The sequence below is a fragment of the Sminthopsis crassicaudata genome, chromosome 1 (genome assembly GCF_048593235.1).
Source record: "Sminthopsis crassicaudata isolate SCR6 chromosome 1, ASM4859323v1, whole genome shotgun sequence".
Classification (NCBI taxonomy): Eukaryota; Metazoa; Chordata; class Mammalia; order Dasyuromorphia; family Dasyuridae; genus Sminthopsis; species Sminthopsis crassicaudata.
In genome coordinates, this window is record NC_133617.1 from 274,840,372 (window position 1) to 274,865,257 (window position 24,886).

The 24,886-nt window shown below is 35.3% G+C and overlaps 2 protein-coding genes across 16 annotated transcripts in view; one reads left to right on the forward strand and one right to left on the reverse strand.

The window, feature by feature from the left end:
- Nucleotides 1-1,217: 1,217 nt before the first annotated feature.
- Nucleotides 1,218-24,838, reverse strand: COPS5 (COP9 signalosome subunit 5). Of its 3 annotated transcripts, XM_074278837.1 has the most exons (9): nucleotides 24,298-24,838; nucleotides 22,144-22,300; nucleotides 18,187-18,421; nucleotides 17,709-17,837; nucleotides 13,997-14,062; nucleotides 12,629-12,714; nucleotides 8,543-8,654; nucleotides 3,462-3,610; nucleotides 1,218-1,583 (listed from the first exon to the last, which is right to left on the reverse strand). In XM_074278837.1, the coding sequence occupies exons 3-9, from the start codon at nucleotides 18,370-18,372 to the stop codon at nucleotides 1,499-1,501; spliced, it is 813 nt and encodes a 270-aa protein (XP_074134938.1). In that variant the 5' UTR covers nucleotides 18,373-18,421; nucleotides 22,144-22,300; nucleotides 24,298-24,838; the 3' UTR covers nucleotides 1,218-1,498. The 3 variants fall into 3 exon arrangements, with proteins under 3 accessions (XP_074134938.1, XP_074134936.1, XP_074134937.1); XM_074278835.1 differs by lacking the exons at nucleotides 22,144-22,300; nucleotides 24,298-24,838 and adding an exon at nucleotides 21,360-21,893; XM_074278836.1 differs by lacking the exons at nucleotides 22,144-22,300; nucleotides 24,298-24,838 and adding an exon at nucleotides 20,807-21,324.
- Nucleotides 21,809-24,886, forward strand: part of CSPP1 (centrosome and spindle pole associated protein 1) — a 125,091-nt gene continuing 122,013 nt past the window's right edge. For 10 of the 13 annotated variants that reach the window (XR_012484336.1, XR_012484335.1, XM_074278823.1 and 7 more), the window contains exon 1: nucleotides 21,951-22,109. The gene's annotated coding sequence lies outside the window, so the exon portion shown is untranslated. The other 3 variants (XM_074278825.1, XM_074278824.1, XM_074278826.1) reach the window with 2 other exon arrangements.

Genomic DNA, 24,886 nt, shown 5'->3' on the forward strand with positions numbered 1-24,886 from the left:
CTAGATGTATCTAATGTGTAAAGATAATCTTTGACCTTGATGCTACAAATGATGTAGATACATAGGATTTGGTATCAGAATTTATCTTCTGAACATAGAAAACTGATACACTCAATTTAAAGGTTTTTTTTGTTGTATATTTTGGTTTTTATTCCTGACATTTTAAGTGTTATCAGAACAGCTCCACGTGCAGCTGTTTTCCAATAAGGAAAAGTTTTGACCAACAGTTAAAAAAAAAACCCAACAACCATCCCAAAACCTGGACAAAAAAGATCATATATTTAAGGGCTGGATGGGAATCTTAGAAGGGAATTATTTTGTTGATGTTTCAGAAAACAAAAGATTCAGAGACCTCACATGACTTGCTTAGTTAGTCATGCAGGTAAGTAGGGAGGTGGCTGGATTTAAACACATAGCCTTGATATTAAATGTATCATTCCTTTTTGCTTTACCAATCTACTTTCTGTATGGAGCAGAAAAAAATTACTATATCAAGTTTTAATAAATAAATGTAATTTATACAGCTGGCTTGCTTTAAAATTCTATTATGCTCTTACTACCAGGTGCTGATTCCAACAGTGTTAAAGATTGTGCCTAACCAGTTTTTAAGTATAAATTAAGACTGATGAAATTAAACAGAAAATACTAAGATACAACCAACATTGTTTTATCTTTCCCGTACATTTTTATAATTTATAAATATTAATTTTTAAAAGTTGTATTTTAAGTCATCTCTAAATTGTTTGACTTTTAAAAGAAAACATTTCATGAAGAGAACTTAGGAAAAATATTTTGAAAGAAAGAAATGGATGGCTTTAAACTGCATTTTTAAGGAGATTCCTGGTTTCACCTAATAGTGTACAACAGGAGTTTAGCAGAATGTGGTTTCTGAAATAGTATGTCACTGCCATCTGCCTCCAAAAAAGAACTTAGGAGATTGAAAATAGATCATGCTATGTTTGTTCACTTCTTGTTTTTTTCTCTCTCTCATTTTTCCCTTTTGCTCTGATTTTTCTCTCCCAATATGATTCATAAAGCAATGTGCTCCAAAAAAAAAAAAAAAAAAAATGGAATAGTGTCACAAAATCTTAACAAATATTTGTGATAAATTTAGAAATAAATGGCAAAATCTTTCAAAATCAAAGGATTTCCTTAAACTTGTACAGGTTTCTTTTACAAAGAACATCAGTGTAATATAAAGAGTACACAGAAAAGAATCATTTTAAAGAAATTTTTATTTATAGCTCAATGATCAGTATAAATAACTAAACGCCAATCTCTTAAGTGACAATCCTTTAGTTTCTTAAGTTTTCCAAAGCAATCTTCTGGAATATTTTAAATACAACTACTAACAGAATTTCAAAGCACTTTGTTCTGCAAATCAGATTTCTGTTGACTAATTTTAAAGTATTAACTTGAGTATTTTTCTCATACTAGCTGTCAAACAAAAGAAATACCTCTAAGAAGGCAGAAAAGAGTAACTACTTGATGGTATTCTTTAGGAAATATTAATTTGGTTGAAAAGTTTATCCTTAATAACCTGAGACATCAATCCATGGATAGCTTCTATGGTGGTCTTACAGCTGAGGAAAAAATACAGAAATGTAAAAAATACAAAAATGCACAAATGAAGGCTTTGTAAAAGTACAATGTTTTTATTTGTATTTTTAAGATTTCCTTTTAGTATCTATAATCCAACCAATTTATCTAAATGTTCATAATAAATAATATAATAAAATATTTTAGAAAACACAAAGTCTGGTTCACTAATGGTTAGGATAAAAATTTTGCTAAGTAATAAAAGGAAAATACATAAACAGTCTTCAGACAGGCATCCCCTAATATTAATAATAAAAACAGATGCAATATTTTTAAAACTTTTTATAAAATTCTGTACATTATCTCCAATGTTTTCTATTAACTGATATAACATTTTCTCCCTTAAAAGATCATTACTGAATTGGTTAATATATCAGTTTATCTATTCCTTCATGCCTCCAACTATGTTTGAGAAACTGAGTCTCCAGGTAATAAATGATAAATTTGTTCCCTGGCTTAATATGAACAATTCTGTTGCAGTAAAATTTGCACAATATCAAACATTCAAAGAATTTGGTGTTATTCTTAATGCTAATTTCATCCTACATATATGTTCAACTGGCTAATTATTCTCATTTCTACTTTAAAAGATCTTTCACATCTAAACGCTTTTCTCTATTCATACAACTACCAGCTTTGTATAGGACTTCATCATTTCTGGCCTGGATTGTTGCTGTGTCCTCCCAACTACTGTTCCTGCTTCAAATGTCTCCACTATCTCTTCCAGGTGAAATCCAGACAAAATGATTTTCCTCAAATGAAAATCTGACCATGTCATTCCTCTACTCAACTCCAATGGCTTCTTATAGCCTTTAGAATAAGATACAAGTCTTCTGTTTAATTTTAAAGACTTTCACAACTTTGCTTCAATCTATCTTTCCAGGACCCTTGTACATTATGTCCCACTTTTCATTCTGCAGCCCTTTTTCACTTGTTCCTCATAAATCTGGACACTGCCCTCATATAAATCCATGCTTTTTCATGAACTGTCCCCCATGCCTGGAATACACACTCTCTTCTCACCTTAACCTCAAAAAATCCTTGGTCTTCTTTTCCTGATACCTTTAAATATTAGTGTCCTTCCTTTTCAAACCACCTTGTATTTAATTCAGGTGCAGGTAGGTGGCGCAATTTTTAGAGCACCAGCCCTGAATTCAGGAGGACCCGAGATCAAATCTGGTCTCAGACACTTAACACTTCCTAGCTGTGTGACCCAGCAAGTCACTTAACCCCAGCCTCAGAAAAAGGGAACCCCCCCCAAAAAAAAACCCTTGTATTTAACTCTTTACAAACATGGACACGTGTCTATATGTGTGCATACATATATGTCTAGATATATGTATAGCATGCAATTTGTACAACAGAAAGACAAAAAAGCCATACTTAAAAACATCAGATTTGGAAGGGCTCAGAGAACAAAAAATTCATATAAAAAAAAATTTACTTGCTGTTTATTATTTCACAGTTAGATCACAAATGCTAAAGGACTGATGTAAGATTTGACTCATTTTTTTTATTTTTGTAATGGATGATTGTTAATTTACAGTAAGGATACTGATGAAAGAATTTGGGCCAGAATTACTTTTCACCTAGAGTTCATGCCCCAAGAACAGGTAACCCTTGTCCAATAACTTCTAACTGTTTCCCCTACTTTCTAGCTTTTTTTTTTTTTGGTAGTCTTTCCCCACAGATTGAAAACTTGAGAGTAGAAGCAGTCTTTCTTTTTCTTATTTGTATTCCTAACCCTTAGCACAGTGCCTGCCACATAATAGGTGCTTAATAAATGTTTACTGAATTAAAAGGCAAATTTTATTTTGTGGGAAACAAAAAGGTTTGAACTGCAAGAAGTCATAATTGTTTACCTGTCTCTTGTTGCTTTAGCAAGTTTGTCTTCTGACTTTCGGTCGTGTGTTTCTAAACCCAACATAAAACTCCCTCGTCCGAGCTGGGCTTCTGACTGTTCCAATTTTTCAGATAAATCAAAGACTTGTCCAGTGGTATAGTCTGCATTCTGGGAGGAGATGAGATAGGGAGGATGAAGAAAGGCACTTAACATGTTTCTGATCCAGAAGACTCATTTCTCTATCACTGAGAAAATTCACATTTTCCTTTCAATTATCTTTAGTAGAAAATTTAGTAACTAATGTGTTATTAAGAATTTTGGTATGTCATCTAAATGACTAGTTGAGGAACTTCAACTTTTTAAAAACTAAGTAAATAAGAAAATCAACAATCTTACATCATCAGTTTTGTCCTCTTTTTCTTTCTTCAAACTAGTCTTACTAAAATAAGATCCCATTTTATTAACAAAATTTATTTTGAAATTTCATTTAGTCTAAATATGATGAGAAATTAGAACAAACTGGATGGAGAAAATCAGACAACACTAAGAAATCATAAAATCAATCTAATTATGACTCAAAATTTCACGATTTAATTCTATGATCCTGCATGTGTACTTCTGCCTGTGTAATACCTAGTGTTGGTACTCAACTGCAATATAATTTTTTGAAAACTCATATGTATTTTTAGCATACTGGCTTTCTAAGACATGTCAACTTTAAGAAGTTTTAAAAAAAACTTAAGGGGCATTGTATTTTCTGGCTAAATGGCCATGAAGAGGTAGATATTAATTTGAAATATATAAACCCAAAAGACAAGTTGGTACATTAAAATACTGACTCAGCTTCTAAACCAATAAACACCAGAATAGAAAAATATGATTCAATATGATTCAGTTCTTTTACTGTTTCACAAATAGCACAAATACTACTGTTAACTTACTCTACTGACCTTCCTTGTGCATGCAAATCAGTGCTCTCTAGAATAAGTCTATTTGACTTCTCTAGATTTATTCAGATCAGATGGTTTAGAAGAAATATTTTTTTCCAGAAGTTTGATAGAACATTTCAGTTTTAATGAGCCTTTCATAAAAGAAACACAAAGCTATTGAACCATAAGAATCTCAGATTAGACTAGAAAGCTTTACTTCTGCAATGGAATACATCATTTATATTTCATATACACCATTAAGAATGAATGTAGGACACACCTCTCATATTGACAGCACCATTCACCAGGAAAAAATGATAAATGTTTGAGGGGATGTGGGAAAACTGGGACACTGATACATTGTTGGTGGAGTTGTGAATGGATCCAACCATTCTGGAGAGCAATTTGTAACTAAGTTCAAAAAGTTATCAAACTGTGCATACCCTTTGATCCAGCAGTGTTCCTACTGAGCTTATGTCCCAAAGAAATCTTAAAGGAGGGAAAGGAAAGTGTATGTGCAAAATTGTTTGTGGTAGTGGCAAGAAAATGGAATCTGAATGGATGCCCATCAGTTAGAGAATGGCTAAATAAGTTATGGTATGTGAATATTATGGAATGTTATTGTTCTGTAAGAAGTGATCAGCAGGATGATTTCAGAGAGGCCTGGAAAAACGTATATGAACTGCTGCTAAGTGAAATGAGCAGAACCAGGAAATCATCATACAAATCAACAACAATACTATATGAGGATCAATTCTGATGGAAGTGGCTATCTTCAACAATGAGAAGATCCAATTCAGTTCCAATTGATTAATAATGAACAGAACCAGTTACACCCAGCGAAAGAACATTGGGAAATGAATGTGGACCACAACATAGCATTTACACTCTTTCGTTATTGTTTGTATTTTTGTTTTTCTTCCTAGGTTATTTTTACCTTCTTTCTAAATCCTATTTTTCTTGTGCAGGAAGATAATTGTATAAATATGAATAAATATTGTATTTAATATATATTTTAACATACTTAACATGTATGAGACTACCTACCATCTAGGAGAGGGGGTGGAGGGAAGGAGGGGAAAATTGGAATAGAAGTTTTTGCAAGAGTCAGTGTTGAAAAATTACCCATGTATATGTTATGTCAATAAAAAGCTATAAAAAAACAAAAACAAAAACAAAAACAACAAAAAAATGAATGTAGGATGGAAAGAGTAGGTTACCATCAACTGGAGTATAGTTAACCAAATAATGATTATATATTAACATAATAGAATATTACTACTATATAGGAAATGTGAATATAAATAAATCTACACTATATAACCTGTAAGTAAATGTGAATATAATCTAAGAAGACTGGGAAGAACTAAGTAGGAAACTAGGAATCAGGAAAATGATACAACCACAACACTATTTAGAGAACATGCATCTCATTTCCTTCTGTGCAGGGTGGGAGCCTAAAGATACAATACTGCAAATCTGGTCAGAATCAAGTAACCTTGAACTAGATATTGTTGCAAAACATTTTTTTTTCCCCCTCCTCTTGTATCTTTTGAGAAGAGGAGAAGAAAAAATGTTTAAAAATGAAAGTGATGTGAAAACAAAAAATAATGTTTGGAAAGGAATGGATATAGGACATGATGAGTTTCAATAGAAAAACCACTGTCCAATGACTTTTCAAGTTCATGTCAGTGACTTGCCTGACCACACAGCACATGTTCCCTTGTGCTTTATATAGCAGTGCTCAGTGTGGTCTGACTGACCAATAAGGTACATTTACATTATTTTTCCTTGAAAAACAAACAAACAAACAAACAAACAAACAAACAAACAAACAAACAAATGGGTTTAATAGATTAAACCAGCATTTTAAAGAGTATAAAGGAATACTAATAGTTATTTGTCTAAGAGCCTAAACAGGTAGTATGACACAAGTCCTGAGGTTCACTGACTATTACCCTTTTTTTCCTATGAATAATTTTTAACAAAATGCAGGCTACTGTGTAGGTAGTAGTAATAATTGTATTTCACTTAAAGTGGTATATGACCTAAATATTTTTTAGGAGCCTGCAGTGTGAAAGTAAGGCAGTCCCTTGCCCAACTATTAACTGGAAATATGAAATCTCAAATTTGGAAGGTAGCTCAGAACATTATCTAATTTTAACTCATACCCCAAGCAGAAACCTCTGTATAGCTTTACAAGTGCTCCTTCAGCTTCTGTTTAACAATTCTGAGATGGGGAATTCACTACATTGTGAGGCAGATCATTCCACTTTTAGACACCTTAAGTTTCTTACATCAAGAAGAAACTGGTTTCTCTGCAAATTCTAGTTCTGCCTTCCAGGGTTAGGCAAGGCAAGCCTAATCTAATACAGAACTTCAAAATATCTGAAAGAGATAACATTGATCCAGAAATAGCCACCAAGTCAAGAAAACTACATATTAGCTATGTCACACTGGTCATTTACCCTCTTAGTACTTTAGGAAGCTAAGATTATAAATGGGAGAATAGCTGTATATCTGGATCAGTGGAGAGTTTGCTTCACCAAAACAACAAACCTTCAAGTACTTTAAGCATTTGTGAGAAAAATGGGCTAAGTAGTTGTATCGTCATTTTATAAGTGAGGTAATGAAGCTCAGATACTTGTCTACTCACAAGACTGCAAGGGTTAAAGTCTGGATGGAAAATCTTAAGTATTTGACTCCAAGACTATTCTTTTTTCTGCTACTCTTTGCTCCAAGTGTTTAAAAGCTTATTCCCCCCCCCCCCCATCTTCATGTGGTTTATTTATTAAGTGAGGCAATCATGTTACAAACATAGAATGATACATTCAAACCCAGATCCTCTAGGTTCCAAATCCAGTACTTGTCATTACATCACACTGCCTATGTAATTTCATCCCTCTGATGCCACCATCTGAAACCCCCAGACTAGGGAAGCCATTTTTGTCCCCTCTATTCTAAGAGGTATTTTCAGATCTTGATGAACAAACTCTGCCTTCATTTTTCTAGCTTATTACACTGCCAAGTTGATTCAGGGGAAAAACAATTTTTAAAAATATGGATGGGTCTCAAAGAATTAGTTGATACATATCAAATAGAAGGTGTGGGAAGGGTGTTTTACATTCTGTGGGCTTTCTGGAGGGATTTGTGTTCACCAATTTTCTTATTTCACTCCATTATTCAGTGTTACTTAAATTAATTATTTAACTACAAAAGCTTTAGATTTTTAGTGCTATATTACAACCCCTCCAACTTCCCAAATAATAAAGAATTTCAACAGTCTTTATTAAAAAAAAAAAAAAAAAAGACTTGGGAGTTTTATTGAGCCAGTGTTTCTAATATCTTCTAATATCACATTGTGTGCTTTTCACCAGGGCTAGTAGGTGGCACCATGAAAAGTGTCTGGCCTGGAGATAGGAAGACTTCTCTTACTGAATTCAAATCTGGCTTCAGACTCTCATAAGCTGTATGATGCTGGGCAAGTCATACAAGTCCTGTTGCCTCAGTTTCCTCATCTGTAAAGTGATCTGGAGAAGGAAATGGCAAACCACTCTAGTATCTTTGCCAAGAAAACCCCAAATATAGTCATGAAGAGTAGGGCACAACTGAAATTGATTAAACAACTTCCCACAAGAACTTGTGCAAAACTATTGCAACCTTAAGGAAGCTACTGCAAATTGTAAGAGAGGAAAAAAAGTGGGGAATAACTCCCTATATTCTTGAAAATTCCTAAATAACAAACTGAAATCTTAACTCTAATATATACTAAATAACAAGTGTGATCAAAGCTTTCCTTACATTTCCACAATTATTCTATAATGCCAAATCCCTGAAGTTTAGTCAACATTTGAGAGTTTCTCTACATTAATTTCCTTTGCAAGATTTTTCTCCAGTGTGAACTATAGTTAATGGCAAAGAGAAAGGAAGGAGTTGATGTTTCACAGAAATCATGAAGCTGTATTTAAAGAACACGTACACTAAGATATCTGTGTTATTCAAAAGACATTATGGATATGGGGGAACCTGAAAAATGTTATCATATACTTATAAAAAATAAATCTTACTTGGAAATATTAATATTTCTCATACATTTTTATACTCTCACAAGAAAGGTGATTATATGTACTTTAGATAAAATTCAAAACATCTTTAAAATTTTGATACTCACCGTAAGTAAGCTGGAAGAACTCAGAGTATTTACCCAGTATTTGTTCCACAGAAGTTCAAGCAATTTGCGATCCAAAGACGATTTAAAGTAAGAGACTTCTAAAGCATAGTACCTATTATATAAAAAATAAGTTAATTTACAAAAGAACTACATTTTAAAGAAGTTACTTTTCAATAAATATACAGTGGATTGCACTTATCATTTGTGGTTTCATATTTTTATCTTACATTTTAAACAAAACAGGCTAACAAAAATGATTTATCCTTTTTGGAAATAGATTTCAAATGAGCCTCTTCTTCAGCTTCAATTAACAATTATAATCTAGAATAATTCTAAACTGTAATCTGGAAATGGTATCTGGATCACTGAGCCTAAAATATAACCATTTTGAAAAAAGTATTCTAGCAGAATGTCTAATAGGTGGTAATGACAGGCTGGATCCCCAATTTCATGTGGATGGGCATTTTATTCCCTAAAATTAACGTTCAGAAAGTTACATCAGTTTGGCCAGTGGCCACCAAGAAGCTGCACAGATTGACCTTAGTCCTTTGGGCCAACCAAGATCTGTTTGTAATTATTTAAATTTAAATCTGTGTTTAATTCTGTTGCTTTACAGGGGAAAAATTCTTACCTACTTGATAGAGTGAGGGGGGAGGGGACTTGGGTAGATAATGATTTCATTACATCTCACCCTTTGGTGACTAGGTTTTAAACACCTAGAGAAGTTTCAAACTCAAATAGAAAGGATCCCTGTGTGTTGCATATTAGAAAACCACAAATAAACATTACAAAAATTTTTTTTGTTAGACATTTTTCAGCATAGGTTCAACTACACCTGGGAATTTTCAAATTGTATTCACACCTCTGTTTTAGAAGACATCTTATCATTGAAATAGCTTTTGGGCTTTCATTGGACAATCCAAAACTCAAACCCAAGGAGCCTGACAAAATAGTACAAGGGGAAAAAAAAGGAAAAAAAACACTAAACAAATGGCAAGATCAAAAGACACATAAAGAAATCTTTATGGTTTCCTGAATGAGATAATAAAAGATAACAAAGATAAGAAATTCCAGGCTTTTTCTTCACCCTTCTTTTAGAATAGAGATGGGGAACATCTAGTCCTCAGGCCATGTAAGGCCTGTGAAATCATTTGCTAGGGCAAGTGCAGGCAAGGAATGAAACTAAGTACAACTTCCTACAGCTTGAGTTTTGTAAGCTGATAATTTTTTATGGTCTGCAAATGATGCTATAAATATCCAAATGGCTGTTGGCAGAAAAGAGGCTCCCTTTACCCCTGTTCAAGAAGGATCCAGTCCCAGATCTCAATGATGTGGTGGTGCATGGCACTCAGGAATGACAAATCCCTACAATTCACAGTGGGTCTTCTGATGATAGCTAGTGACAATGTGGAGGAAAGCATCAGGAACATCATAACTATTGCACAGATGGTTACCCTCTAAGGCAAAAATAAGGAGCCAGAGCAGCACCAGAAGCACCAGGGCAATAGCACACGTTATGGGATCTTAGGCATAGCCATTAGTTCTTCATTGCCAGAATCATCTGTAGTAAAAGGGCTTAGTAGTCATAAGTCTCTTGCATGCAGTCTGTCCTGAGATTTACCATGGCTTTCCCTATATTATTACTCCCTCAAATATTCTCTGTTCACCAATATTTTCCCTTCTGTGGCAGTCTTATCAGGGGAATAAACCCAAATCTCTGTGGAGGAGCTACCCCTTTTTTCCATAGTGGCTAAATAAGGTTTCTCCCTGAGTGTTATCCAGGGATTCAGGATGCCATCAAGTCAGCCTCCATTTCCTATTTCTTTAGCCCCTAGTGATAGATTTCTGCCCCTATCATTCTATTAAAACTGTTCTTTAAATGTTATTAAAGACCTTCTAATTACCAAATTTAATTTTAAAAATGTTTTTCATTTCATTAACCTTTCAGCAACTTCAGCTTTTATTTAACTGCCAATACCTTATAGAATCCTATTCTTTCTTTAGCTTCACTGAGATACTCAAAAGTCTCCTACACACTCTTCAACCTCCCAGCAGTTACAGAGGTATTATTCTTCATTGAGTAATTAAAGACAATTTTATTTGGCTATTCTATTTTAACACTCTTTTGGTAATTTCATTCACTCATACAGCTTCATCTACCATTTCTATAGAGCTGACTCTCCAAATCTCTTATTTTCTCTTTTCTGAAATTAGGAGACCTACATGTTTTACAGCTTATAGGACATCTTTAAATTTCTCATCTCCAACAACATGTTCCCAAATGAGTTGACTGTTTCCCCAAAAGATTATTAAGTGCTTATTAAGTTTTTGTTGAATTCTTCTCTGCCCTCCTACCCTGCCCCTGACCAGGTTATTCATTTTGCTTTTACTACTTTTAAATGTGGCAGCACCATTCACCAGATCTTCCACATTGACTGCTTCGGGCTTTTTTTTTTTTTTTTTTGAATATAAGGGGGAAGAAGCAAGAAAGAGTAATTACAACTCTTTAACATTTCTTCAATCTGCCCCCTCTTCTGCCATTCCTTTTGCCAATTCCCTAATGCAAATTCTTATCACCATTTGTCTGCTTATTACAAAAGCGTTTCTAGAGGTCTTCCAGACTCTATTCTCAAATCCAACTTTCACATTGCCAGGTCTGTCTTATGCATAGATCTAAGTCAGTCCTGGTGAGAAAACTCATCAATTTCAAACATTTTTGCTTGGAATTCAAGGGGTTCCATAATTTGATGCTTCATTCCTATCCTCTCTCCTATTTCTTTCTTTCATAAATTATATCCTAGAGCTACATTAAAAGGCTCTCATACTCCTCTGCCTTTCCTTAGGCTATTTACTATGCTTGGAATACCCTTCTTCCTAGCTAATTCCCCACTATCTTTTAAAGCCCAATTTAATCTTCTAAAATTCCTCTGATTCTCTAATGATCCTCTCTCTGGCCTCTGCCAACCTGGTAATGAGCTTCTCTCCTCAGATAATGTATGGCATTTTATTTTTCAACTCTCTAATGTGTTATGTTCAGTACACTATAAACTCCTTGCAAGCAAAAATTATATCTTATTTAAGCTTTTTGTCTTCCCCAGGGTCTATTGGTAGCAAAGTGGCACAACAGTTAGATTGCTGGACTTGGAGTCAGGAAGATCTGCCTTAAGACACTTATTAGCGGTGTTACCCTGGACAATCATAATAAGGCTCAGTTTTCCTTATCTATAAAATGGGATAATAATAGTACCTACCTCCCAAAATTGTAATAAGAATCAAATAAAACAATATGTGTAAAGTATTTTGCAAATTTTTAAAGTGCTATATAAATGCCAGTTATTATTATTATTAGTACCATATTCTACATGAAAATGATTTGTTGTATTGCATATATTTTAGTAATTCAAGAGAAACCAACAGACCTAGAAAGGTGTCATTTAAAAACAACAAAAAAAAAAAAGACAATTTTTTTCTAGTTGAAAGATGATATATCTCTCTCTGCTCATTCCATGCTGCACTCTGTTTAAAACTATCTTGTGGCACTAATATGAATTTTGTACATTTGTTTCATTTCCATCCTAGAATCGAAGTTACTTCAGGTCCATGAGACCTTTTTATTTTGTTGTTCCTTACAAAATTTAGCACAATGTCTCATATGCAATAGGCACTTAATAAATACAAGGGAAATAAATTTAATAGTAACACTACAAAGAGACTAAAAAAGGGGTAAAGTACATATACACCCAATAAGAGAAAATGGGTTAAACCAACTATGATTTATTAACATAAGAAACATTATCTTCATTTCTGACAGCTATGTTACTACATGAATAATACATGAAAAAACATAAGAAATAATATTAAATGGAAAAAGGAGAGCATAAAATATCAAGTATGCACTTGATAGGTTAATTCCATTAAACATGCCATTAGATATATTAAGTCCATTAAAAGACTGTAAGAGAATGCAGAAGAATGAAAACAGAATTCAAAATTTACTGGGTTCTTTTTTTTTTGTTTGTAAAAAGTTTTTTAAAGTAACCATTTAAAAAAAGGTTTACTTTTTCAGTTCTTTACTGAATTACTTACTGTTTGCAGTGTACTCCAAAATCTTCTATTTTATTAAGTGGAATAGTCTGATACTCAGAAGGACCCTCATCTGGTGGTTTATAGCCCTGTACAAAAAATGTAAAATAAACCAGTAGTTTGTGAAAATAATTCCAAGGTATTTCAGGTTTATTAGAACACGGTCAGTTTTATTTTTAGTTTTAATTTGATAATAGATTTCCTAGGAAATGGCAATTATTAGGGAAAGAGTTCTAATTTTTCTTAATTATAATCAGGAAAAGCTTTTTGAAGAAAATGGAATCCTAGGAGAATCTGAATAAATCAAAGGAAACTGGTAAATGAAAGGTGAAAGAATGTTCTAGAAACAAAGTTTAATTTAGAAGTATGAAATCTGAAATGTGTAAGGGATTTTATTATTGGCATATGGAGTCATCCCAAACTCATACTTTCTGGGCATAAGAATTAAATTTTGCATTGTTACAATATATAAAAGTAAAGTAAATGATATTGTAAACAATATCATTGCCTTTCATAATGCCAAGATTAAAAGCTTCTTAAAGAAGGCATGGCATAACAAAAAATAACAGAGGGAAGTGTCTGGGGTGCAGTTTTCCTTCAAACCCTTTATACTAGTACTATCATGGGCAATTCGCTTAAATCTTTTTCTTGGCACCACAATAAAAGGCAAACCAGGAGGCTGGTTCAAGACCTGAAGGAAACCTGTAGCCTTTTTGATATGTGCATAGTAAGCTCAACCCATTGTGTGAGAAATGACTAAATCATACAGAAAATGATTAGAGAAATTAATCAATGTGATTGAACTTATAAGAAAGTTTTAAAATTCCCTAATTATAGAGCTTTAATATATCCTTTAAGAAAGGATATTTTCCTCAAATCATATTTTAAAATATAGAAAGTCTATTCTGATCAGTCATTTGAACATTTCTTTCCTATGCAGAATGTATTTTACTGGATGTTATAAATTTGTTCTGGAATATTACCTTGTCAAATATGCATCTGTTATACTTTTATATATGCTTCTACAAGCAAAGAATATCAATTTAAATGGTTTCTGTAGTGCATAATGTTTAAAAAAAAAAAAGCAATTAGGATATTTAATAAATCAAATGATCTTTTCCTATGCTTTCAACTATAAAACTAGATAGTCAAAAAACTCAAAAATTTTTGTTGTATTAGGTACAAATTTTGTAGGGATTTGATTGATATTATGCAAATATTGTTACATCTTTGGTTTAGAGATTGAAGAATGAGAAAAATGCATTTTTCATATGAGGTCCTTTTTTAATTTGAAAGAAAAATGAATAGAATTTAAAGAAAATAATCTTCAATTCAACACAAATTTATTTTATATAATCTAAATGTTATTACCTTTGGATAGGTCCGAAAGGCACCAAGATTTACTTTTCCTGCAGATATTGTTCTTGTTGGATCAATCTATAATGATATACAAAGTATTTATTAAAATGCAATTGCTACAGGATAGAAAATATATTGTTTAATTAATACTATGAATGAGAAATACTTTGTGAGAGGTCCAAAATAAAAGATCTGGAAAACACTGTGAGCTCATTACCCTAAATAAAAATTCTTCTATAAACTATTAGCTTATAAGTAAGTACTTAGGATTATAGAAGGGTTTATTTACAAAAAGAATAAGCTATAGTTTTATTTTAAAATTCTGTAAAAAGTTTTTCCTGGTATTTTATTTTACATAATCTTTACTTCTGAAATGAATCCTCCCTCTTCTAACCATTGAGTCATTTCTTTTAATAAAGAATTTAGAAATGGTCCTAATGATCCTCAGTGAAGTTTCTAACTAATGTCTGGGATCTAATTCCCACACTTTTCTGACATGGCATTTGCTAACTTTCTTATAGAAGAGGAAGAGACAATGGCATGGAAGGAAGATTAAAAAAAAGAGAGAGAGAAAAATGTTTGCTATGGCTTTGCTAGGTCATATCTTACCATCTACTAATACCAGGAAAACTCTCTGGAAGAAAAGAATGAAAGGAGAGAAAACCTTATCTTGCTACAGCTGTGGATCCCTACCATAGCTCCCCTTGTCTTAGAATTGGTTTTAGGAGAAAACAAAAAATTGTATTGGAGTGACTTCACAAAGAATTTGCTTCTTTCCCCCCTTTATTCTATTCTTCTTCTTTGGAAACTGAAAAAAGAGAGTGTGAATGGAAGGGACAATTTATGCTTCCTATTCACTTTTTCCTTTTGCCTCCTCTCTTCCCTACAATACACCTTGTTTGATCTGAGGGAAGCCAGGAAGAACTCAAAAACCGATCTACTTTCTGCCATCTTGACTCCACCTCCCCCTACAATACTCTTAAATAGCTTCCAGTATCTTTTCCTTTTTTCCTTCTACCCTACTCCTGCCTCACTTCTTTAAAACCAACTTCACTGTTTTTCTACCAACTGTAAGCTCCCATCTTAGTTCCCTCTCATATCTTAAAGCCATTCATTCACCTATCTATCCATTCATTCATCTTCCATCTATCCATCAATTTACCAAGGGCCTCTACTCTGTCAGGCATTGTGGTAGGCACTAGAAATACAAAGACAACAATGAAATAGATCTTGCCCTCAAGCAGCTTAAGTTGTATCACAAATGGCAATTTGTAAATTAATAAAAATCAGACAACATGAATAGAATATAAGGTAATATTTTGGGGAGGGAGGAGAGATAGCTAGGAATTTTAAAAAAGGATTTAATTTGAAGGTATTGCTTGAACAGAACTTTGAAATAAAGGATTTGAAGAGGTCTCTCTTTAGCCACCTTATTAAATAAAGTCCCTACCCCAGATGAAGTAAATTTGCTATTAGTGACCTGGATCTCAGGAAATCCCTGTATTTATTGGAAGTATCTGAGCCAGGTTAAAAGTCATTCTAAGCATTTCAAATTGGTATTTTTACAGAAACATAGCTGTGTATGATATTTTCAGTTCTAGAAAACTGAATCTGGGATAATTACTTCAACAGTTTAAAGTTTTGTGATTTATTGGTATACTCAGTTCTTATACTGATTCAAATCATAATACCTTTGTATCTTAGTAAATAATTTACTAGTTGCTATGGTTGATGAATCTTTCCAAATTTAAGTAGACTAATCTGCAAATAAGAGATTATAGTCTAGACACTGGAGTTAAAACTCACACAAGTCTATGTTCTGTCACAATCATTCAAAAAAAAAAAAAAAGAAAGAAAGAAAGAAAAAAAAAAAAAGCATTACATAGCCACTATGTCAAAGGCAGAATTTTCTGCTTCTTTGGCTAACTCTCTACCTACTATACCAGCTCTGCTCTCTTTTTGAGTATGACTCACTTAAAAATTAGTTACTGTCTTACATGAACAAAAAGGCATCATTAATTTAGGTATTTCTGTATTGCATGAGATGTGATACCAAAAATTGAGATGGAGCTTTGATTTAGATGTCCACATCACAGATAAATAATTGCTACTATTCTGACTTAGGAATTCTACAGGAAGTACAGGCTAGTCTGGAGTATATCAAGCTTTCTGGTCACCCCAGAGGTCATCAAGTGTGAAGATGATTTATAGTATAATGCCAGTTACATGGAAACTGGACAACTTTTTTGGTATATTCTAGATCAAATTAGACCTTAGGCTTTTCTCCTGTTAATTCTATAGGTATTAAAAGAGGTTTCTATTTGTTAGGGTAGTCATGTGGCATAAGCTGATCCTTAAGTTGACCTCTGCATCAATGCAAAGATAACAGCACTAAAACTTTACATTAATATATGAATGTCATGAAATATTACTATACTAGAAGAAATGGCTGAAGAATTCTGAGAAATGAGGGATGATTAGTAGAGAATAAATTAGTATGAAGTTACCAAAAATAGAACAACTAATCTTAGTCTCAAAGGACAAATGATACAGACAACAGATTCTTTTCCTTGTTGCCATTTGGAGCAGAACATCTAATTGTTGGAATCACTCAGTTCTGCTCAACTGTTTTTTCCTGTTATAAAGGAGAATTCAAGGTGAAGACATTTGTGTGTGTGAATGTGAGATGCCTAAGTATTGCATTTTAAAATGCTGTTGGGGGCAGTTGTTAATGATCTTTTTTGATAGCAACTATAGATATCACCTATTTTTTTTTAATTAAAACTTTTAATTTTCAAAATATATGCATGGATAATTTTTCAACACTATTGTAAAACCTTGTGTTCTAAAATGTCTTTTCTTCCCCACCCCTTCCCCTAAATGGCAAATAATCCATATATGTTAAACATGCTAAAATGTTAAATCTAACATATGTATATTTATACAAGTATCTTGAAATCAGATCAAAAAGGAAAAAAATGAGAAAGAAAATAAAGTACAAGCAAACCACAAAACGAGTGAAAATGTTATGTTGTATCATCTATTTTTTTACACTTAAAATGAATCTAATTCTGATTGGTGATTTACAATACAGGTTTTGCATAAAACCAAAGAAACAGAGAAGTCCTATTCCCAGTTTATATATTCAGAGATAATCATCTCCATTGTATTCACAGTGTTCTGTTCCTGGGAGCCCTTACTATATGGGAGCTACAAGTTTTTTACATGAATGATTTAATTTCTGGTACATGGCAGCCACACATGGGTTGCTAAATATTCCAACAGTGATTCTTGGCTAAAATCTGAGGACAGGGAGGAAATCTTTTCTTTTATTTTCAAGAGGCCAAAATGTATTTCCAGGCATTGGAAATAACTTAATACATTTCACTATATTTTCTTACATGGTGATCAACAATGTAAAGATACTATCATTTATAGATGACTGAGGTGCTCTTAATCACAGAGTTAGCAGAATTTAAGAATTAAAAGGTAGCCTTGAAATCATCTGGTTCCTCTTATTTCAGTTGAATCTGAGTTCCAGAGAAAGGAATGATTTGTCCTCCAAACTAGTTTTCCAGACTCCTAACCCAATGCTCTTTCTCTGATATCATACTGATTCTCATGGCAAACCAAATGTAACTATGGACAGATATTCTTATTTACTAACATACAAACTTAAGGAAGACTCAAGTTTTATTGTGAACTTAATAACTAAAATACTTACAACTACTGCTACAAAAGGTTCTTGAAACTGCTGATTGAGCATCTGGGTACTAACATCAATCCCAGAGAGCCAACAGCCATAGCCAGGGTGACTGTGATACCAGCCAATTGCATTTTCAAGTCGACCCACCTAACAAAGGAGGAAAAAAGGGCCATATTAAATGCTGAGATTCTTACCTAATTTAGAATCAGCTGTCTTTTGATTATTTACCAACAACTATGCAATAACAGACTACATGACAACATTTTACAACAATTAAGATATATAAGTACAATGACTTGTGAGATTAAAAAGACTCATCATAAATCATTATTATGTTTAATCTTATTTAATACATACATACATATAAGATAATTAATGAAATTAAACCTGAAACATTAAGTTTTACTATAAAGTTCACTGCTAGATTTTTTTCCCTATATTTCAATTATATAACATATAGTTACTGTGAAATATTTTTACTTAAAACATTGTTTACCTGTTTTGCATTTTCTATATATGCTGCCATATATTCATAGGCAGCAGCTTGGGCATTGACTCGAGTTTCAGTGCCCTCTACAGGCAAAGCAAAACTGTCCATAATGATCATGGTTTCACCGTCCACTTTCCCAAGCATCAAACCCATCACTTCCAAGTTGCCTCCTGATCTAGCGTGCATTACCATTTTCAGTAGGGCTAAGGCTGAGATCTTGCAGTATTTAAAGTAATGGTGACTACAAAACAAAAACAAAAATGCCTTTTATATAAATTAAACATGACATGATAGAAATTGGAAAGATGAAGGGAAATGGTAAAAGGGATGGCTGTTATTCCTGGTAGGATGTAGGAAATAAGGCAGATATTATTGTTCTGGAAAAAAAAAAAATCACACATACAGAAAATTCCACAATTCACCCAAATCATCAACCTGTTTTTGTAGCAATGTCATATGAGTAGACCAATAAATCTCCCTTCTAAGTCTGCCATGGCATCTGCCTTCATTACATTATATACTTTTCAGTACATAGAATAAAGTACAATGTATATAGTATAGATTGAATAAAAGCAGTCCTGTTGGTATTGGATCCTTGTAGCCTCTCTTCAGGTATAGTGTATCTGATCAAGAATCAAAATACTTTGATTCAAATTCTGGCACTCCTACATACTACCTGTTATGTTTTTTGGATAAGTCACTTTACTTCCAGGGTTTTTCATATTTTTATTTGTAAAAATCTCTAATTTTTTTTTTTTATAAAAATCTCCAATTTAATTCTAAATCATATACTCTACTAAAGTATAAATAATTGAAAAAAGCCTTACTGTCCCCCAAAATATTTGTATTTTAGCTGGAAGCAATCCTCAAGTCAAGAAATGAATCTGCAATTGTGGAACATTAGGCTTAAGTAAGGAGGGGGAAAAATTAGAAAAGGTCTTTGGTCAGGAGATCTGCATTTGAGTTCAGATTTGGAGAGCAGCCAGGCAAGTCTGTCTTTAAAACTTTAAAATTTAAACTCTAAACAACTTTAAACTTTAAAACGAGTCTGTCTTGTTTTTAAAACTGAATTCCTAATTTTTTCCAATCCTTCCTCTCTCCCTCCCCTCACTGAGAAGGCAAGCAATTCCATGCAGATTATACATATGTAGTCATACAAAACATTTTTTTACTAGTTATGTTGTGAGAGAAAACATGAACCCCCCCACACACACAAAAAAAAAAAATCAAGAAAAATAAAATTTTTAAAAAGTATGCTTCAGTCTATATTCAGCCACCATCAATTTTTTCTCTGATTACAGATAGCATTTTTTTTAAAGTCCTTCAGAGATGTCTTGGATCATTCATTGCTAAGAATAGCTAAGTCACTCCTAGTTGATCATCTTACTTTGTTACTTGGTATACCTTCCAAGCCACTTTGCTTCAAGTTCAGTAAGATTTTACAGGATTTTATGAGTGTCCTGCTCGTCAGCTTGATAAGGTTGAAGAAGAGATAGATAGCCCAAGATAAAAATAATTAACAGGAAAATTCTTGTCTTGGGAGAGGTTAAAGGAGATAATTTGAGACACAAATGATTAAGAGAAATTCCTGTCTTATTTACAAATATCTCCGGAACCTCTTGGATAACATCTCTGTGCAAACGTGGTTTGCTGACCCTAGTTATGTATTAAAGGAATCTCTAAAATTGTTTTTCTTGCACTCGGTCTACACCAGCCTTGTGCCCACCAACTGGCATGCCCTTGCCAGGCAGTTTGGCCTTCCTGGAGGCCATATGTCTGTCTATCCCTTTACTATCAATAAAGACATTGTTTTAGGTACAGCATAGATAGTGAATTCACTACCGGACCAGCCCTAGGTTATTTTGGGGAAGGAGAGAGATAATCAGACCAGGAGAAGAAGAGCTGATCCATCTTGGCTTAGAGCCCCAATTTATTCCTCATCAATCTCTTATAGCACAATAGTATACCATCATAGTTACATACTACATTTTATTCAGCTATTTCCCAATCGATGAGCATTTCATCAATTTTCAATTCTTTGCCACTGGAAAAGAGCTGCTATAAATGTTTTTATACATATAAATCCTTTGATTTTTAAAATCTCTTTTTGGATATAGTCCTAGTAGTGGCATTGTCATGTCAAAAGGTACACAGGATTTTATAGCCCTTTGGGCATAGTTCCAAATTGCTCTATTGCATGGTTAAATCAGCATAGCTAATTCTATAGGACGTTTTCCTTTGTATCAGAAATTTACCTCTTTACTAGTGTTACCTTTGTTCTTCATTTTACACATGAAAAAAGAGGGAACTAGCACCTGCTAATAATAGCAAATTGCAAATGGTAAAACTTATTTTTACATGTAATTGGGGAAAAATAAAGTACTAAATAAATTTTTTAAAAAAATTTTATGAAGTAGTGTAATGATCTTCCTAGAAAGTAGTGAGATCCCCTCATCTGAATGAAGCCTTTAAGTTTGGGTGGGATGACCTAGTGGGATATACCCTAGAGGGGAATTCTCTTTTTTACCCATTTAACTACATTATTCTGAGAAAGGTGCCATAGACTTCACCTAGTTTCTATCATTTATATAAAATATATATTTCTCAGTTTGGATTCAGAGCCCACCGTAATCTGACTCCTTCCATTGGGATCTCGCTATTTGGCACAAAGGACAGCCGGGTCCTTGGCTTTTTCCAGGCACGGTTTTTGCTCCGCTGTTTCCCCCGACAGACAGGGAGCTCCCTGAGGGCAGGGACTGTCCCCGCCTTTCTTCCAACCTCTAAGGATAAGCAGTCTGATACAGAGTAGGTGCTGACTGGCCTGACTCGCCAGAGGAGCCTTCATTCACAAACATTTAAGAACGCTCCAGTAGACCTCAATCCAGCCTCCCCCCACAGAAAAGTCACGGGCGCCCTCCACAGACCGAGGCCATCTTGGACAAGCCTTTTTGAGCCTCAGTTTCCCTCTGTAAAACAGAAGGGATTGCAATAGATGACCTCCGGCTCTCCTCCAACTCTCTGACCGCTCCGAGGGCAGCCCCTGGTGGATGCGTGGGTGTGGGGAGGAAGTGAAGAAGGGATGGAGCGGCCCGGCTCGCTTGGAGCTTCAATCCTCCCTCCTAGCCCGTCAACCCCCGCCCCTCTTCCCCTCCCCCCTGCCCTCCCCGAGGTCTCCTCACTCCTTAGTCCAGGGCTTGGCCGCCAGGATTTCCTGCTGCTGCTTCTTGTCGTACTTGTAGATCTCGTCGATGCTCTGGGCTTCCTGCATGTTGTTGGCCAGTTCCCAGCTCTTCTGGGCCATGCCGCTCCCCGAAGCCGCCATCGTAGGCCTTCCCCGCGCCCCCGCCCTCAGCCCCGCTCTCACGGCCCAGCTCCGATTACCCCGCCGCCCCAGCCGCGGGGCGAGACCTTCTGACCCTCGCCCCCTGCCGTAAAGCAAGGCCCGGTTAACTGGTTCTCGGAGCTGCCATGACTCCGGGAACCTGGGATCGGAGCGGCGCGGACTATTCGGAAGCAGGGGGTTCCGCTTTCGGATGCAAGAGGTCGTCACACCAGCGGCTACGAAGCTTTAAAGCCACAAGAATTAAAAAAAGGGGATAGGACTTGAAGAAAATGACTACGTGTTATATTTTGAGTTCCATAGAAGGATTCTATCACAACCTATTTAGCAGTTTTGAGAATGGTACAACCTTTTCCGACGCCCGGAGGGGGAGGGGCCTTGCGTCATGCAACACGCTGTCGTTTGCCTTCCAGGTCCGTATTGCGCATGACCGAAAGACACCATATTTAAAACTGGTAAAGAGGCGGGCTTTTAAGTGCAAAAAGAGTGATTTGTTTTTGTTGGTGTCTTGGTGGAGGAGAAAAAAGGGAATTTAATTACGATTGCGAAATTTCGGAAGATTGAGGACTGTGGGGACTAGGGTTGCCTGGTGAGTGGAATGTCAACCGGAATGTTTTCCTTACCGGGGACTTCTCGGGCGCGAGTGTATAACAACCAACGAGCGTAGCGGCGGCTTCCCCGAGAAGTCCTTCCCCTGGGTTGGTCGTTTCTTGCTGTTTGCTCGGATGAGCGCCCCCCCTAGCGTTCAGAAAAGGCATTGGTAGCTCCCGCAGTGAAGTTCTGTATTTTTAAGAGAACATTTAAAGGCTACTTATTAACTGAATGTGAGCTCCGGGAGGGCAGGGACTATCTTAATATTTCCACTTAATTTTTAGTAGGATTTTACACTTACTAAGCACTTATGTTTTTGTCTATTCATTAATCTCGCATATTGATAATTATATCATTTTGAGAATACCTATTTTTAAAAGCCTTAATTTTTTTTTTTTTTATTTTTCTTTTTATGGGTTTGATTTGTTTTAGATAGCATGGTAAAAAACAGTTGACACACGGACATTTGAAGGAAATGGATCTTTAAAAAGTGATAATTTTGAGAATGTTGTAGCCTTACTAGGTAGAGGGACTTTGCACTAAGTGCTTAATAAGTAATTTTTCATTTATTCATTAAATCCTTTTTTTGTTTATTCATTAATTCCATTTGCATATCTTGAGAATAGCTTTATTTAAAAAACTTTCATTTTTTTTAAGTGATTGATTTGTCTTTGATACTATGGCAGAGGGCAAACGCTGCAAGGATATTTGAAGAAATTGAATCTTGAAGTAATAATACTGTGAAAAATCTCTAAATGTCTTCTGCTTCTGTGTCCTAAGTGCCAGAAATTGAGGGTAGAATGGGGCTGAAACTGAACCTCTATTCTGAGATGGGACTAGGCTGTTGTTAATAAGCAAATAATAAAGCTTATTAATGAACTTGGTTGACAGTAACAGAAATTCTGTAATCATACCTCAGAGAAGACATAATGCAATTCAACACACATTAAGTACTGTACTATGTGCATGCCAGGTGTGTGTTTTCCAAATCCTGAAAACTTCTAGTGATGGAGACAGCTATTTCTAATTCTGAACAATTACTTTTTCTTTTGAGCTCAAACTTCACACTTCCACCTTCTGGAGCTGTAGCAATCACAGCATTTAAACAGTACTTTAAGGCTTTCAAAACACTGCATGTGTTATTTGAGCTTCAAAAACCTTGTGAGGCACTACCTTTATTCCATTTTATGGAGGAGGAAACTGAGGTTGTGACATGTCTGGATTCATCTGAAGCAGGAATCAAACTCCTGATTCTTATGTCCAACTTTATCCACTGTGCCTCCTAACTGACCATGTTCTTTTGTTAGACCTCCAGAGTTGAAGATCTCTCTAAAGAACTCTGGCCTTTTGTCTTAAAATTATAGAACAGTGGAGCTGGAAGGACCTGCAAATTATATAATAAAATCTCATGTTACAAATAAAGGAAAGGAGAAGGGGGTTGGTATTGTTAGGTATCATGTGGCCTGTTATTCTGAAGGTTGACGCTCCACTGTTCCTATGGGAAACTTTGAACTGCAGTTAAGAAGGGAAAAAACAAACCAAACCTTGAGCTTCTTTGAGGTTGTCAGTATTACTAGAAGATGCTCTTATTTGACTATAACTCTCATGTATATAGAGAGAATGATACTTAACTGCCAGTCCTTGGAAATAGTAGCAACCCATCTCAATCATTGAAAAATTTAAAGCACTATACAAATGTCAGGTGTTATTTTAGTGTTGTGAATTTAATTTCAGTTCTTTCCTTTAACTAAAATTTATTGGAATAGTTTATGTGCTAGCTACCAGATTTTGTGTGGAATAGAGACTAAGACGTGTTTCCAGTGTTTATGGAGCATATAAGGCCAGAGAGTGCAGACGTCAATACTACAACACAAGGTGGAATGTACAACAAGTATATGAATGAGTCCAATTTAGAGGAGAAAAGGAGAGCATGCCTGGGAGGGATAAATGGGGAAATCATCTGTGGCTTGGGGAAAATGGCCTTTGAAATGGGTTTGGAGTCAGAGAACCTGAGTTACCTGCTAGTTTTGTCATCTGTACAGTGGGAGTAGCCTATCAGATTATCTCTGGGATCCCTTCCACTTCTAAATCTTAATAGTGAAATGGTGCAAATGATAATTAAAAGGCTTACACTGGCTGAAGAAGGGAAAAATACTTGGAGAAGAATGAAGAAAGCTCCCACTTGCCTTTTTGCTCTGTTTCCTAAGCCTCCGACTTTTCTTAGTCTTGTGTTTGCAGCATTGCAGGGGTTAATGTAAGCTCTAGGAACACCTGGGACTAAATAAGGTCTGAGACTTGGATCTGGAGGAGATAGGCACTTACAGGGAAGGCAGTGCGGGAAGCCTCCCGGGCACCAGGGGGCGCAAGGCCCTGCCCCAACTGGCTTCTCCCTGGGGCAGGGGTGCCTCCAGCCGTTACGGGAGGCACGGGGATGCTGCTGCAGGAGCTGGAGGAGCTGTCACTGGCAGAGATGCGTGGGCAGAGGTGGCCCTCCCCTTGGCATCAGGCACCTAGAGTCTGCCTAAGCGTCTTCCTCCCTCAGTAAGAGTCCACTGGGGTCCCGGGAGAGTTGGGCCAGCTACAGCTGCCTCGTCTGAGGCCCCCTACTGTCTTTGAGGGGAGGGGGAGCTTTGCGCCTGGCGGTCCAGGGCAGCGTGTAAGGGCAGATCCCGGACTGTCCTGGAGCCCAGCTGAGGCTGCAGGTTGGGGTGCGGCCGGATTTGTTGTAAGGTGGTTGCTTGACAACGCTGCCCGGGCTAATTCCGCCAGCCGTGG

What these genes read in the sequence shown, in the direction of transcription:
- COPS5 (XM_074278835.1), bottom strand. Translation starts at nt 21,502, where the DNA reads ATGGCGGCTTCGGGGAGCGGCATGGCCCAGAAGAGCTGGGAACTGGCC. An exon ending in AACCTTTTGTAGCAGTAGTT is followed by an intron (nt 14,063 to 17,708) that starts GTAAGTATTTTA and finishes ATATCATTATAG; the next exon opens with ATTGATCCAACAAGAACAAT. An exon ending in GCTAAAGCAACAAGAGACAG is followed by an intron (nt 1,584 to 3,461) that starts GTAAACAATTAT and finishes TTTTTTCCTCAG; the next exon opens with CTGTAAGACCACCATAGAAG.